Here is a 14,898-nt window from a genome sequence, read left to right as displayed (position 1 = left end):
TATGTCACTACTCAAATATATCACTAGGTCAAAATAAAATAAAATACTAATTTTCAACCTTTAAATACAAAAATTGAGCTTAAATAACTTAATTAAGTCTGAGATTTTTGTAAATAGTACATACATGAAACTAAAATTATTATAAAATTGACTTTTTTTTTACGAAAACACCAGAACCCCAGCGTTAATATGAATTCATATTTGAAATACCTTAATAAATGTAATTAATATTAAATGTTAAAAAATTGAATTTTTTGCAGTTTCAGGGTTTACGACTTGATGCCTAATTATTATAATATTTTAAAAAAATCAAATGTTCGATTAAGATTAAATAGTTTTGTAAATAAAAGAATATTTTGGAGGATATAATAAAAATAAAAAATATAAAAACAATACATGATTGTAATATGCTCATATTTGCCACACTAGCAGTTCTGGTTTGAATCCCAGAACTCATGGTTATTTAATTGACAATGATATGAAAAATGTTTTGTAAAGTGATTTGACCCATTACTAAATTTAATTACATTCCCAATAAAATAATGGGTTGGCTTCAAATTAAAATCAAAACATAAAAAATTTTTTTGTTTAAATTTTATTTCTCAAACTTGACAAAAGTAAAAAGCACTTTTAAAAATTGATAAAAACATATGTTCTTTACTTTTTATTTAAATAATTTTTATTTTTATTTTATTTTTATATTTTCAACCATTATGGTGTTGGTTGTTTTTAATTAAGCCACATTTGAAGGTACATACTATTATTTTTATGTTTTGAGGTGTTTGTGCCATTTTCATGCAAATATTTTTCTTCTATTTTTTTAAAAGACATTATTTATACACTGTTATTTTTGAAAATGGCAGCATAGCATGTGGTTACTTTAAAAGGCATTTCTTATATCTTTATTATCTTTCAAAGTAGTTGAACAACATACTCTCCCCACCTTTGTCATTTCTATAGCATGTGGTTGTCAATCCTGTATTGGAATCCAAAAATCCAAAAAACCTCCAGAAAGTGCTTTGTTGCCACTTGCCCTAACAACATTTTACAATATATATTTCTTGGATTTGAGAATTTATTTGGTATGTGATCCGTGGTCCACATAGACCACATATCCAATAAATTCTCAAATCCAGTGTGTATCATTGTTGGACAATAACAAAATAACATTGTAACATATATTTAAAACAAAATGATTGCATAAATACGTTGCAAATTTTGCTGAAAAATCAAAAGAAATAAAAATTGTGGCATTACTTTTTTGTTTTAAACAGTAGGTTGTGGACGTCAAAAACTACCCCTGTTCATCAGATTAAGGTGAAATTTAATTTAAACAAAAATTAAAATAAGTGTTTTTTGTTAATATTTTTTGAGGTGTTAACAAATAACAAGTAAAATATTTTTAGTATTTGGCATTAAGTATGGCTTAATAACTTGGAGGTATCAATGGGTGAAATGACATTTTTTATATAGTTGTATAGCATACGATGTTTAAAATTTATGAGATATTTTTATTTTGTTAACAATTTGTTTAAGTATTATATAGACTATATTATAAACTGGACAGTTCTTGCTTTTTTATTATTTTATTATAAATCAAAATTATATTTTACATATTTTAATGAAGCTTCAAGAAAACAATTTTTTTAAGGTTTGTATTTATAATTTGTAAAACAGGATTTTTTAAAAATGAAACTGTAAGTGTAACATTGTGTATAATTTTTAAACAAGAAATTCCTTAAAAATGGTTACATTTGAGTAAACATAGCAATTCAATAATTGAAAAGGACAATTCCAACACACAAATTTGTGAGCTGAAACATCCTTTTCAACTATTAACAAAATTCCTTTGATACAAGTGAAAATTTATAATTTCTAGGCCCTATTTTTTTGTTGCTGTTGTTAAAAGGTAGTAATTTTATTGTTCCTTTGTTTCCATTCTTGATCTAAATCCAAAGTTAAATGCTGACCTTCAGGTGTGGCATTTAAAGGGTCTATCCTTTGTCTGCTTAGTGGGGAGATCCCCCTCTTTGAAACTGGGATTTGAGAGAAGGGTCAGGTCAGTGTTCTGTCACTGAGTCACACTCACAAGGCTTTCTCTGGGTAGTCATGACAACTGTTCTCAGTGAGATAACATTTTAAAATAGACAGAGATTCCCCACTAAGTTTGTCTTATATGTATACTTCAGTCCTTAACAGCACAGCAATAATTATCCTGCAACGATCTCATATTTCTAAACAACTTAGTTTTATAGCTTGCCTTGAATAATTGACCGTGATATTTTTATCATAGTTTTTCTTTTATTGCATGTGTTTTTTTCATCTATCTATTAACATTTGATCTTTGTAGAAATTAATAAGGGTTATGAATTAAAATATTATTGAAAGGAAGCATGTCAGCGATATATTGATTCTGCATTCGACAAAGCCCTTTCAGACAGTTTTAATGGGGTTAATGATATTCAGGGCCCTTTGGGAATCGGTCAATTCAAACAACGCTGACAACATTAAGGGTTGATCAGTTATAAAGGTTGAAGATCATGAGGATGAGTAACAAAGTTGTCCCTTACAAAGGGCAGAACTACAGCCACCTCAAATCGCACCATTTGCAAGAAGGATCTTTATTTACTGATGTGACATTCCCTGCGATCGATAATATCATTGGAGCAGAGGGTATTCCGGATAACGTGGTCTGGAAAAGAGCCAGTGTAAGTGGCTTTTTACAAACCACCGCTTATTTTTCTATCTATCACTAAACGAATATTGTTTTAATCAGAGGATAATTTTTGTTCACAAATGTAGGAATTGACAACACTTCCAAGGCTTTTTACCGAATTGGACACATCAAAAATTGTCAGAGCTGGCGAACTGAGTTGCAACTGGATAGTTTCAGCCTGTGCTATCTTAGCAGACGTAAAAGAAATCAGAAACAAGGTATCAGCAATATGTATCCACTATTTCCCACTGTTTTTTAAATTTTGTGCTTTGAATTTCTAAAAAAAAAAAAAAAATGGAATAATATTAATTATGACTATCTTCTTCTGTTTTAATTGAACTAATGCTTTATTGTGAATAATAATTCTTTTAGGTTTATTGTTAGCTATGCAATTGATTGCTTAAAAAAATAAATAAAATCAAATTTAAAAAATTAATTAATAAAAAAAATAAGTCAATTCTAAAATAGCATGCAAATAATTGTTATGAGTGATTGATCCATTGTGTGATCGAGCCAATATTTCCAATGGGTAATGCCCTCAGTCACCTTGGTCAATTTCCTAGCTAAATGATTGAATGTTTTCTGCATGGCAGACCTTGAGAGTTTTCTCTTGAACCCGTAGTTCCAAAAAACGTGTATTCAAATCTATTTTATATTTATAAATACTGATATAGTCTATTAATAGTTTACTAAAATTACTGTAAATTTAATTTTTCTTTAATAAATAACAATTTATACAAACTCATATAAAAACTTTTTATTAAGAATTGCTAATTTTAAACTTATGTTGAGGTGAGCGGCCCCAGAAGAAAAGTCCAAATGCTTCGTTCAAAACATTTATTGACAACGTTTCAAGAAAATGAAAAACAATAAATTGCTGTTGGTCTGGGACGCTGGAAAGGGTGTTACTGACACAAAAAAAAAAACAAAAAAACAATGATTATGTACCTGATGAAGGACGTGAGACGTCTGAAGCGTTGTCAATAAATGTTTTGAACGAAGCATGTGGACTTTTATTCTGGGGCCGCTCACCTCAACATAAGTTTAAAATTAGCATAATAAAAAGTTTTTATATGAGTTTGTATAAATTGTTATTTATTAAAGAAAAATTAAATTTACAGTAATTTAGAATCTTTGAGGGTTGTTTTATTCTATATGGTACTAATAGTTTTGTGTCTAGCATGTGTTGAGAGTGAATATATTTTTTGGCATGAATGTGTGGTGTGAGAGCGACAGCGAAATATTGAGTACACTGTCAACCCTCGATTTTGTAAACGGTGTAAAGGGTAATGGAAGAATGTCGAATACTCTACCACCCTATGTGAATTGAATATAAAAAAGAATCGATTTAAGAGTGAGTGAGAGTGTGAATGTGTTTGAATTTAGCAACTGATTGCGTTCGGGGCTGAATGACCTAGCTGTTGATTACCCCTGGGGCCCAACCTCGGTGGCTGGATGAATAGCATAGCAAGGTCTGAAAGGTGGACTGTGAAAAGTGATAGGCTAAAAAAACAATTTCACAATAAACATAAAAATACTGAAAAAAAACAAACAGATTTTAGACAATTTAAAAAAATATGTTTAGTTTTAATAATTGAATTTTATAGGTAATACCTGAATATTGGGATCAGGAATGGCGAGAGAATAACTATTGTGGATTATTCCATTTTAAGTTTTGGCGATTTGGAAATTGGACTGATGTTGTAATAGATGACTTTCTTCCTACAGTTGAAAATGTTCTCTTAACAACGCAATCTAATCTTGAGAATGAATTTTGGGCTTCTTTAGTCGAGAAAGCATATGCCAAGTTGTTATTCAACAATTTTTTATACTTAAGTTGTGAAATTCGAATAATATAAAAATATTTTAAATATTAGGCTACATGGATCGTATGAAGCGCTCAAAGAAGGCGAACTTTCTGATGCCCTGGTAGATTTCACCGGAGGTGTATGTGAAGTAATAGATCTAGCAGCTGGAAGATATGACGATTTAGAAGAAAAACGTGCCCAGCTATATGATATGCTGAACAAAGAATCAACGGATCACAGCATAGTTTGCTTTACGGTATCTGTGAGTTATGAACATTTCAATTAATTTTAGTCAGTTTATTCAAAATAGATTTAATTATCTACAAACTTTATCATATTATATGTTCATATAGTTATACAATTGACTAGAACAAGCAGCTTTTTTCATTGTCATGCTCTTCAGATTTATAAAACTGCTTGGGTTGTTCTTACTAAAATCTTTTTATATCAAAATAATAAAAATCTAGTCAAGTATATATTATGTACAATTGTGATAATGATCGTGATGTACTTGTCATACATTTTTACATTTCGTTTATCTTTCTTATTTGAACAAAAATTGTAGTGTATAAATATGTATAAAAATCAAAATAATGTACAAAAAAATCAATTAGGAACACATAAATTACATATTTCTAGAACTTTTAGGAGTATTACAATTATTATACAGTAAGTCAGTTAAATTGGCTCATACATAATTATTTTCAAATATTTCAAATTTTTGAAATTTTAAGTAGTAGTATTAGTAGTAGTAACAAGAACAATTTATCCCTCCCCCCATTTTCATTGTACGTTATAAAGTAAATTAAAGCATTTTTAAATAATTACTTGAACTTTAACAGAAAGTAAATAAACTAAAATAAAAAGAATGTCTACATATTTGGTTGAATTCGCCTTATGGTGGGTCTGAAAAATTTTATATATATAAATAAAAATAAGAGAGCAATGAAATGTGTTATTCCCATGAAGTAGAGTGCATAATCATACCACCAGTTATTGTTCCAATTACCCCATAAAGCCCATAATAACGACAAAGAAAAGTTTTCCACTATACAAAAAGTTATAAATAAATTATGGAACAACTGAGATTTTCTAAATCTAATACCTACTTCAATAAGGCAAAATATGTATACAAATGATAATAATATTTTGGTGACAACGTTTGTCTTGCAATTGGTCAATGGTAATATAAAAAAGAACATGAAAATATAATGAGCAATGCACACTCCTAGTACAGCCCATGGGAAGAACAAAGAAGCCATTACAAGGCAAACAATCCGTCCTAAAAGAAAAAAGAACCAGAATATAAATGCTACAAGCTTCCCAAGTGAGTTGTCCTCTTCCATGACCTTGGTCCATGACCTTCGCCTAGGCAAAACTTCTTCGTTGGGTGGAACATATAGAAGTTCTCTTGGTTCTTCATTTTCCACACTATCTTCACTCTTATACCAAACTCTTTTCCTGCTTCCTTTTGCCTGAGTCTCGTACCTTTGGTATGATGTTGTTATAAGAGATAACGACAAGAGAGATACTATAACACCAAAAGCTTGAAAAAGCTCTGAAAAAAAAAAACTATTTTAATCAATGCAAATATTGAATAAATGAACGTTTAGACATAATAAAATTTAAAATTCTGGAATTGTTAGTGTGTGAAATGTTTTAATTTAAATAGTAATAAATTAGTATGAGAATAAAAATGTGAATGCTTTTTCCTTGATTTAAAATTTCAGAAAACTATTATGAAATGACTGTAAAAATGCACTAAAACTTTTTATTTGTGATGTAACAAGATTTTTTACTTGTGCTAGCGTTGTTTGATGTTCCAAAAACGAGAAGTGTTAGCTGAAAAATGGCTTGTGGTCCTGCATGGACCAAACCTTGAATAAACAAGTAGTTTTCAACTATAAAAGTTTCTGCCTTTTCATATTCAACAAGTGCTTCTTCTCTTTTTGGGTCTGGGTTTCGCAGAGCTTCAACAGCCCAAAAAAATCTCTCAGCAAAGCTAAAAATTAAAAATGCAATTGTATTAATATAATAAGTTTGTGTTCAATGAACAAGTCCATACCTCTGAACAGGCCTGATTGGATATAAGATCAATGCTAAAGTCTCTGCGAGAATCCACAAAGCGAGTTTTGAACATTTGTTTTCTGCTGGGGGATTCATAAAGTGCATGAAGAAGCAGATCAGAGGGGCCACATACGTCAGTCCAATTGTTATTACACCGGCCCATGTATGTTTTTCCATTAGAAGCACAATTCCAATTGTTAAGTCAGTGGCAATACCGAACAAGTAGAAAGTAATTTGGATCACCGCTGGCAAGAGAAAATTTAGCCATAACTGTTGTTTGACTGTAAGAGGGAATGATAAAATCCTTGATGGCTTCGAATCAAGAACTGACTGTTGAAGCCCTGTAGACTGCATTCTTCTACATTAAACACCACACATTTAAAAAAAATTAAACATTTTAATACATTACAAAACATTTTAATTTAACAACAAAGCATTTTAAAACATTACAAAAACCTACATTTTAATACGTTAATTTTATTACAACAGGTCAGTTTAGCTACTTAAACAGTGTAATACTGGATGAAGTTGTTGGCATAATCTTCGTTTGTAGACATTTCTTATATATTTTTCATTTTGTCACATAAATGATATACTAGAAATATAAATTATCATTAGAGTTCACTAAAGTTTAATATCTATTTTTTCCCCTTGATATTTTAACAATAATTATGTTGATGTAACAAACAGTATTTTAATAATTATCATTAAATTTAATAAAATAATAATGCTAATCATGTATAAACAGTGATATACCCCCCTTCATAACATTTTAAATAGAACACTTAGTGGATGCAAGTTAAGTCTGCATCGACGAAATATTTCTTTTAGATAAGATAAGCTCACACTTAGGCTACATTTGTCCTCAGTATGAATGCCCAACCCTGTTATTTTCAGTTTTTCCTTTAAATTAACTCCTGGCTGTTTTAATAATGTTCAATAGTTTGACAGATTAGAGGAGATCAAATAAATATTTGATTAAACATTTATTCAAACTCCCTTTTAACTTATTTTCTATACTTTTATATAAATTTTTGCTAGTAGGCTTTCTCCTTTAATTATTATTATTCATTATAAATCTAAAGTAGTACTCACCCATTTAGTTATACCTTTAGTAAATTTTTAAATGAATCATACTTCCTAATGAATATTTATCACTCGAACACTGCAAACCTATACATCAAATTATATACACTTTATTTTAACAACATCAGGTGTGTTCTTGTGTGTCGGATTTATCTACCTTCCAGTTTCATTATCTACCTATCCTTATCTAAATCAAACAAGTTTGACATTTCCCTTTATAGCTTGAAATTTAGCCTGGAATTAACTAAATATTAATTTTGTTATAATAAATATGTAAGTCATAATTACAAAGCAAAAATTTATTAAGTTTTTCATTTTTTTTTTTTTTCTGAGGGTATTTCAACTACGAGGTTATATTTCTCAGGGTGCCAGTGCTTTTGAAAAAAAGCCCATTTGTAATTATGTATGAGTATTCATAGTATGTTGGGTTCAAACTCAGGGCTGCAGGGTTCAAACCCAGGATCTTTACCTTATCTTGATGAGTACCATGTCGACACCTAATCCGTTGTCGCTACTAATGCCCCTTTTGTAAATTTTGTTTGTATGGTATGTTGTATGTTAATGGTTTGTAGTTGAACATACACCCTGGCTAACACACTGATATTGTTGCTACGATATATTTTAAACACTTAAACTAAGAAGTTATTAAATCTTGATTCCTGCAATTACTAATTTTTATTTTATTTTTAGGCGCCTTCAAATTCAAACATAGGAGAGAGGACAGAACTGGGTTTGACCAAGGGTCATACATATCACATGACTGATATAAAAAAAGTATACTTAGGGGAAACAACACTGCGCTCACTCTTCAAGTACGTACAATAATAGAAAGTACAAGTTTATTACTTAACGTAGCAACATAAATTTACATATGAGTACAAAATTAAGATTTGGTTCTACAAACTGGTGTTCCCTTCTATAATTTTTAAATCTCATGATATAAACGTGTGAGATTTTTCCATGGGGTGTACAGGATGATGAACCTATGGTTTGGTTTAAGTGTGTATTACCAGTTATTTTAGTCTGCCTATCCAAAAGTTTGAAATATTTTTTACTTAATTAATTTATTTTTTGTAGGTTAGTTGTTTGTATGATATTGACATACATGTTTTATTTTCATTTGCTGTAATAATTTTACACTTGAAATGAAATAATCTAATTACAACACTAATTTTACACTCAATTAAAGTTTTATATTTTGGCTTGGTTTTTAAGATTCTTATTTTAAAAATATGGGTTGTTATTTGTAAATATGTAGGTTTTAATCATTTTTCCACTTATAATCATTATCTGGAGGCCGTAATCCTAAATCCAATAATTAAGTACTTGTTATCAAATTGGGAGACCCAAATTTCATATTGATTATAAATTCAATGCGTTTAGAAACATTATTTGAAGACCAGTATAAAAACTAATGGGAGGGTACAGCGACATTGAAAAAATATGAAAAAGTGAATTCATATCTAGATTTGAATGGTTTTTCACCGACAAATCAGGAAATGATAAGTTATGCGTATTTTACCTTGGGATTATTTCTCAGAAAGTGTTAAGAATGATTAAAGACTTTTTTCCAGACATTCTTTATCACCTATCACAAGTGAAATAGCTCAAAAAGTTTGTATTTAAGAAGTACATAATCTTTCTGATTTCTTCTGTCACATTAACAAATGATGTAATAAAAATGAATTAATTTTTTAAATTAAAAATTAATCATTTTTAGGGGTGTGGGTGGTTGTGACAGTTTAGCCGTTGACATGGCGCTCATCACTGTAAGCTAAAGTCCTGGGTTCGAACCTGCAGCCCTGCATTCAAACCAGAAATACTTACTTAAAAACGGGCTTTTTTCAAAAATGTCAGCACCATTCATAAAGTAGTTGAAATACCCTTGGGGGGGATATATATATATATTTTTATTTTTGAAAGGGAAAAACTTTCATGGTATTCTATTCAATTGAAAGCAGAATGTAAGATGTTAAATAATAAATCTGGTTAAATAAATATATATAAAAATCGTATAAAATTGTAATCTATAATCAATCTGTAAATTATAAATATTTATAAACCGATAAAAGCAATATTCTTTCAATTGCTTACCTAGCAAAAATCTGAGTGTACAATCGCCTTAACTTGCTAATTCATATAGATAAATAAATTTTAATATATTATTGCTGATTTAACATCAGCCACGTAGCTTAATTATCTATATATATAAAACAGTTCCATGACTGACTGACAGACAATTCACTAAAGGGCTGAAATTTCAACAGTGCATTCCTATAATGAATGACATGAATAGCTGTTAAGAAAGGATATTTTGAAATTCTATCCTTCTTTAGGGGATCATGGACAATTTTTTACCATATATAGACCGAAGTGAACTGAAGAAGAGAATAATTTGAGAAATGAGATATTACATTAGAAAGCCATTCTAGCACCCTGCATCGCAATAGAAAGGTACATTAAAATGGAGTCCCATGTGGACAAAGTTGCGGGTAAAAGCTAATTGATTATGTCTGGGGTTAGACCCTCGGCTTGTAGATTCTGCAGAGATCAGATTCACCATTGCCCCCATCCTTTTTTTCACACTCCTCTTCCCCCAAAAAACTGTATGTGATGAAACATCAATGTACATATTCTCCAGATAAAAAAATAAAAAATAAACAAATAAAAATATTTGTTTCTATCAAGCAATTTTTAATTAAAATAATTATTAATTTTTGTTAAATAATTTGTTATGCTAAATAGTTCTTAGTTTGCAATGCAGGGCTGCTGGTCTTTAAAGCCTTTACCTTACAGTGATGAACACCGTGTCAACGCCTAAACCGTTGTGGCCACCGACGCCCCCTCAGTTCTTAGTTAAAAGGAATGATTATTACTTATTAAATATTAAAATATTTATGACTAAATAGATGTAATACAATTCTGCTCTGACTTATTTCACCAAGGTGGCAGATTAATTTTTATTTATATTTTATTATGTCATGTGTGTTTCTTAGTGACCGGTTGTTTCATAATTTGTTGAAGTCGTGAGGAACGGCAGTTTAGAAAAACACCTTTTTTATTTTTTTGCAGATGTTTCGACCTTTATTCGGGTCATCTTCAAGGCATAAAGTGTGGTGCTATTCTTGTGGTGCCATATTGGTTTTGTGTGAAAGTGTTATGTCAATAAAATTAAATTTTTTAATGTTAAATTTTCTTTATGTTTTAATGCCCTTAATAGTCACCAACATAATAATTGTTTCATTTCTCCTGTGGTGTTACTATACTGTTAGAACAGTTGTATCAATATTTTCATTTCAAAAAAAGGTAAAATCCCCTATGACATAACATCAGAATGCCATCTCAATGCATTCAATTTAATAATTATAATTTGCTTAATTTTTTTAAATTTATTAGTCAAGTATTAATAACTATGTATGACACTATGAACTGAAACAAAAATATTATACAATACTACTTATATAATCTTTTATGAAAAGAAGGTATTTTAAAGAAAATATATTTTTTATTTCTTTAACTTTTGAGCAATTTAAAGTTTGTACACTAAGTCTACATTAAAACCATACTTACTTTATTTCCAGCTCCATTTTAAATGTAACAGATTTTCTTTTACTAGGTTTCTTTGTATTGTTTTCTGACTTGCAGAGGCTCATGCTTTCTGTAATTTCCACCATGGATTAACACTCTTTTTTTTATCACATCCTTTCAAGAAAGTATTCGTAAAAGGCATTTCAAACTAAAATAAAATCACTGATAAAGTTTGTACTGATTGTCTTTGCATTTTTTGAAGGAATAGAGTAAGCTGTAGAAAGAGGTGGAAGCAAATGAATGAAGGTTGGCAGGAGGGGAAGGGGAATGGACTGATTCACTGCTTTGCCTGATTACACACAAACATTACCCTCTGGTACCATGAAGTGGAAACAGTATTGTCTGATTTCACGCTGTAGGAAAAGAGGAAAAGTTCTAAATAATTCACTGGCTCGGCTGCTGCAACTTAGAAAAAACTCTAAAAAACCGCCGCTGAATAAGAGCATAAGAAAAATACAATTGTAACATGGGTTTAAAATTCAGAACAAAATAAATGTATTTTAACTCATACTTTTCAAATTGCATTGGGGTGATATTTTTAAAACAGGCATAATATACTGTAGCTTAGCGAAGGCTCAGGCTTGTACCTTGTGAAATAATGAATGTATGTACTTATATATTTTAAGATAAAATAATGCAGGATATAAAAATTATGAAAATGATTAATTTCTCTTCATTTAAACAGTAATTAGTATAGTTTAAATAAGTTTAAAAATAAACTAAGTTACTTTGACAATTGATTACTTTTCAGAGGACGAGAAAAAGTGGCAATGGTTAGGTTAAAGGACCCAAGATATGAAGAAAAAAGGGCTCCAAGTTCACCAGATAGGTAAACCTGTTAAATTTATGACCTTATTTATCTTTATATTCAACTATTCTCATCCAGAAGTATTATTTAATTAAGCAAATACTACAAATTGTGTTTTTTAACTGGAACACCTTTACTTTACCTGAAGTATTTAGTGATCATTAATTAACGATTGATTGGAGATCGTGAGATGCAGTCTGATGTGATGTAGGTTTAGAAAAACATTTTCTTTATCGTGGCAACATTTCAATCTTTATTGAGTTCATCTTCAGGGCCTGGTATTACAAACATTGTTTAAATTACACAAATACATATAAGATATGAACATGAATTTATACAATGAAGTTCACAATATAAAAATTTTAGGTTTAAAGTGTTTGTAAGTACTACTTTGTGAGTACAAATACTTTGATTAAACCTAAAATTTCTATATTGTGTACATCATTGGATAAATTCATATTCATAGCTTTTATTCATTTTTATAATTGATGATCACATGGTGATCACAATAAAGATTGAAACGGCATGAAAAAAGAAAAAAATGTTTTTCTGAACTTCACACCAGACCCCCCCATCTCACGATCTCTAAATAATCTTTACTTTACCGTTGTTTTAGTGCTCTTAGTAGTGATGGGAACCCGTTTGCATATAGCACGGAAGTTTTAGCAAGGCTGAGGTCGAAAAATACTGATTGGCAACACATTGATTCTGCTGAGAGGAAAAGACTTGGTTTAGTGTTTCGTGATTCTACAGAATTTTGGTAATTTGATTTGTACTTCTGAGTGTGGTCAATTATTTGATTTTTTTTGGCTTGAAGGATGCCATTGGAAGATGTGGTGAGTGAATTTAGCGAGGCAATAATCTGCCGGCTTGTCACTGAAAATTTCTTTGTTACACCCGCTAAGAAATGGAAATGCTATTATTTTCCCGGGGTATGGGGCACAGGACCTAGAAATACGAAATTGGACAGGTCCGGTGGGGGCGATTTTTATGGCGAAAACTTTTTACATAATCCACAGGTAGGATTTTATTTATTGATTTATTTAAAAGTTTATACTTTATTTGTTTGGCTGTAGTTTGGGCTTGATATTGAAGGGAGTAAGGAAATAATTATTCAACTGCTACAGTTTCAAGAAGATGAACCTTCTGTAACAAATACTATTGTGAATCAGCTCATAGGTTTTCACTTAGTTAAGGTATAAAAGGAGGTTACTGTTCGACAAGTAAATAATTTTTTATTAACAAATTAAATGTATTTTTTAAGGTAGAAAATAATCGTTTCACAAGACTACACAAATTATGGCCACACAATCCTTTAATAATTGCTGAAGATCATAAAAGGAAACGGGAGATAGTTTATAGAGGGCATCTTTCTGATGCCAAGTATGTCATAATACCAACAACATACAGGGAAGGAGATTCAGCGTCCTTCCTCCTTCGGGTTTTCACACAAGACAGTGGTGTTTCATTAAAGTAATTGCATGTTATCTCTTTATATTAATTAACAAAAACAAAAATTGCATAAAAAATATATAAATTTTAATTATAGTGAAACATTGATTTAATTCTATATTATCAAATATTGTCAACAGGACTAAATCTATATTGCACAATTACTTTTTGTTTTATTTAGTTATTGAATTGTATAACTGTGTGCTTATGTGGCTGATTTTGTCGTTTTGATTTTAATTTGCTATTATTTCAATATAAACAAAAATGACATTACAAATAACAATTTAATTCTAGTAACTTTAAAAATTGTTGTAAAATTGTAGAGAACTCAAGGAAGACATTCCTAAACGGTGGGCACCGTGTTCTTGTTTAATGCCAGAAGTAGAAATCGTGACTGTGATAATAATTGAAAGTGCTGAACTTGAAAACAAGCATCATTCATGGGGAAGTGCAAGTAGGTATTCAAAATGTTTTAAAAATAGATAAAATTCTATATTATCAAATATTGTCAACAGGACTAAATCTATATTGCACAATTACTTGTGAAGGCTATAAGGTCAAAACAGATTTTGCAACGGATGACATTCATCCGGAATGGAATGACGCTTTTATATTCTATAGAAAGAAACCAAAGAAACCGTTAGTTTTAAAGGTATTTAATCAGGCATAACGTAAATATTTAAAGGAAGTAATTAAAAATCTTTTTCAAGGTGTTCTCAAAAAATATGATATTTCCGAATGCGCTATTGGGCGAATGTGAACTCCCAGCTGAGGTAACTCATAGCCCGACTCAGCTAGATGCAACAATATTTTTGAAGCAGAAAACAAAAGAAGGAACAGAAACAGTACCCAGTGGTACTTTGCATCTTACGATGCTGACTGAAGACAATCTTTTTGCTGTGTAAAATTCTAAATTATATTCATATAATATAATTTAGCTTGTGTGTAATAAATAGATATACAGTAGTTTCAAATAAATACAAAAAATACCTCTTTGCAGCAACAAATGTGATATATTTTCCTCTTAAGTTGTTAAGTTTTTTAAATGTATATAATGTTAAGTTTTTGTCTTCTATGCCTATTACAATTCTGAGTAATAAGTTAATCAATCTATTACTTATATCAACTGTTGATTTTAATGTGTAATTTTAATGACAAATTACTTTTGTATGTTTTTTAATTTTTTTATAAAAAATTCTTAGTACAATATATGTGGATTTTTTTAATGTTTTTTATGTGGCCTTTTTTAAGCAAATTATATTCTAAAACAAGTACATACAGTTAAGAATTTGAATAAATAAAATAAAAATAGTAAAAACAAATTTGATTTGTAAAGGTTTACAAAAAGTATTAAAAATGTTATTAATGTGAAT

At 29.7% G+C, this 14,898-nt stretch overlaps 2 protein-coding genes across 7 annotated transcripts; one reads left to right on the top strand and one right to left on the bottom strand.

Annotated features, from left to right (window-relative positions):
- The first annotated feature begins 1,779 nt into the window (after positions 1–1,779).
- LOC106667975 (calpain-5-like) lies at positions 1,780–14,669 on the top strand. Of its 3 annotated transcripts, XM_024226972.1 has the most exons (14): positions 1,781–2,125; positions 2,467–2,708; positions 2,803–2,934; positions 4,324–4,523; positions 4,594–4,786; positions 8,368–8,489; positions 12,017–12,094; positions 12,690–12,833; positions 12,891–13,092; positions 13,150–13,269; positions 13,338–13,546; positions 13,849–13,979; positions 14,041–14,177; positions 14,236–14,669. In XM_024226972.1, exons 2-14 carry the CDS (start codon positions 2,541–2,543, stop codon positions 14,428–14,430), a joined length of 2,031 nt encoding a protein of 676 aa, XP_024082740.1. In that variant the 5' UTR covers positions 1,781–2,125; positions 2,467–2,540; the 3' UTR covers positions 14,431–14,669. The 3 variants fall into 3 exon arrangements, with proteins under 3 accessions (XP_014251808.1, XP_024082740.1, XP_024082741.1); XM_014396322.2 differs by having other exon boundaries at positions 1,780–2,708; positions 4,594–4,780; XM_024226973.1 differs by lacking the exons at positions 4,324–4,523; positions 4,594–4,786 and having other exon boundaries at positions 1,781–2,708.
- Positions 4,807–11,975, bottom strand: LOC106667976. Of its 4 annotated transcripts, XM_014396325.2 has the most exons (5): positions 7,687–7,934; positions 7,052–7,186; positions 6,590–6,949; positions 6,324–6,526; positions 4,807–6,082 (listed from the first exon to the last, which is right to left on the bottom strand). In XM_014396325.2, exons 3-5 carry the CDS (start codon positions 6,943–6,945, stop codon positions 5,397–5,399), a joined length of 1,245 nt encoding a protein of 414 aa, XP_014251811.1. In that variant the 5' UTR covers positions 6,946–6,949; positions 7,052–7,186; positions 7,687–7,934; the 3' UTR covers positions 4,807–5,396. The 4 variants fall into 4 exon arrangements, with proteins under 4 accessions (XP_014251811.1, XP_014251809.1, XP_014251812.1 ...); XM_014396323.2 differs by lacking the exons at positions 7,052–7,186; positions 7,687–7,934 and adding an exon at positions 11,248–11,975; XM_014396326.2 differs by lacking the exon at positions 7,052–7,186.
- Positions 14,670–14,898: the final 229 nt, after the last annotated feature.

This window comes from Cimex lectularius, unplaced genomic scaffold (genome assembly GCF_000648675.2).
Source record: "Cimex lectularius strain Harlan isolate CLEC.00 unplaced genomic scaffold, Clec_2.1 scaffold149, whole genome shotgun sequence".
Lineage (NCBI taxonomy): Eukaryota > Metazoa > Arthropoda > Insecta > Hemiptera > Cimicidae > Cimex > Cimex lectularius.
The sequence above is the reverse complement of the archived record's forward strand: the minus strand, read 5'-3'. Positions and strand labels throughout refer to the sequence as shown.

What these genes read in the sequence shown, in the direction of transcription:
- LOC106667975 (XM_024226972.1), top strand. Translation starts at nt 2,541, where the DNA reads ATGAGGATGAGTAACAAAGTTGTCCCTTACAAAGGGCAGAACTACAGC. An exon ending in TAAAAGAAATCAGAAACAAG is followed by an intron (nt 2,935 to 4,323) that starts GTATCAGCAATA and finishes TGAATTTTATAG; the next exon opens with GTAATACCTGAATATTGGGA. An exon ending in TAGGTTTTCACTTAGTTAAG is followed by an intron (nt 13,270 to 13,337) that starts GTATAAAAGGAG and finishes GTATTTTTTAAG; the next exon opens with GTAGAAAATAATCGTTTCAC.
- LOC106667976 (XM_014396323.2), bottom strand. Translation starts at nt 11,351, where the DNA reads ATGGTGGAAATTACAGAAAGCATGAGCCTCTGCAAGTCAGAAAACAAT. An exon ending in AAAATGGAGCTGGAAATAAA is followed by an intron (nt 6,950 to 11,247) that starts GTAAGTATGGTT and finishes TGTTTAATGTAG; the next exon opens with AAGAATGCAGTCTACAGGGC. An exon ending in CCAATCAGGCCTGTTCAGAG is followed by an intron (nt 6,527 to 6,589) that starts GTATGGACTTGT and finishes TTTAATTTTTAG; the next exon opens with CTTTGCTGAGAGATTTTTTT.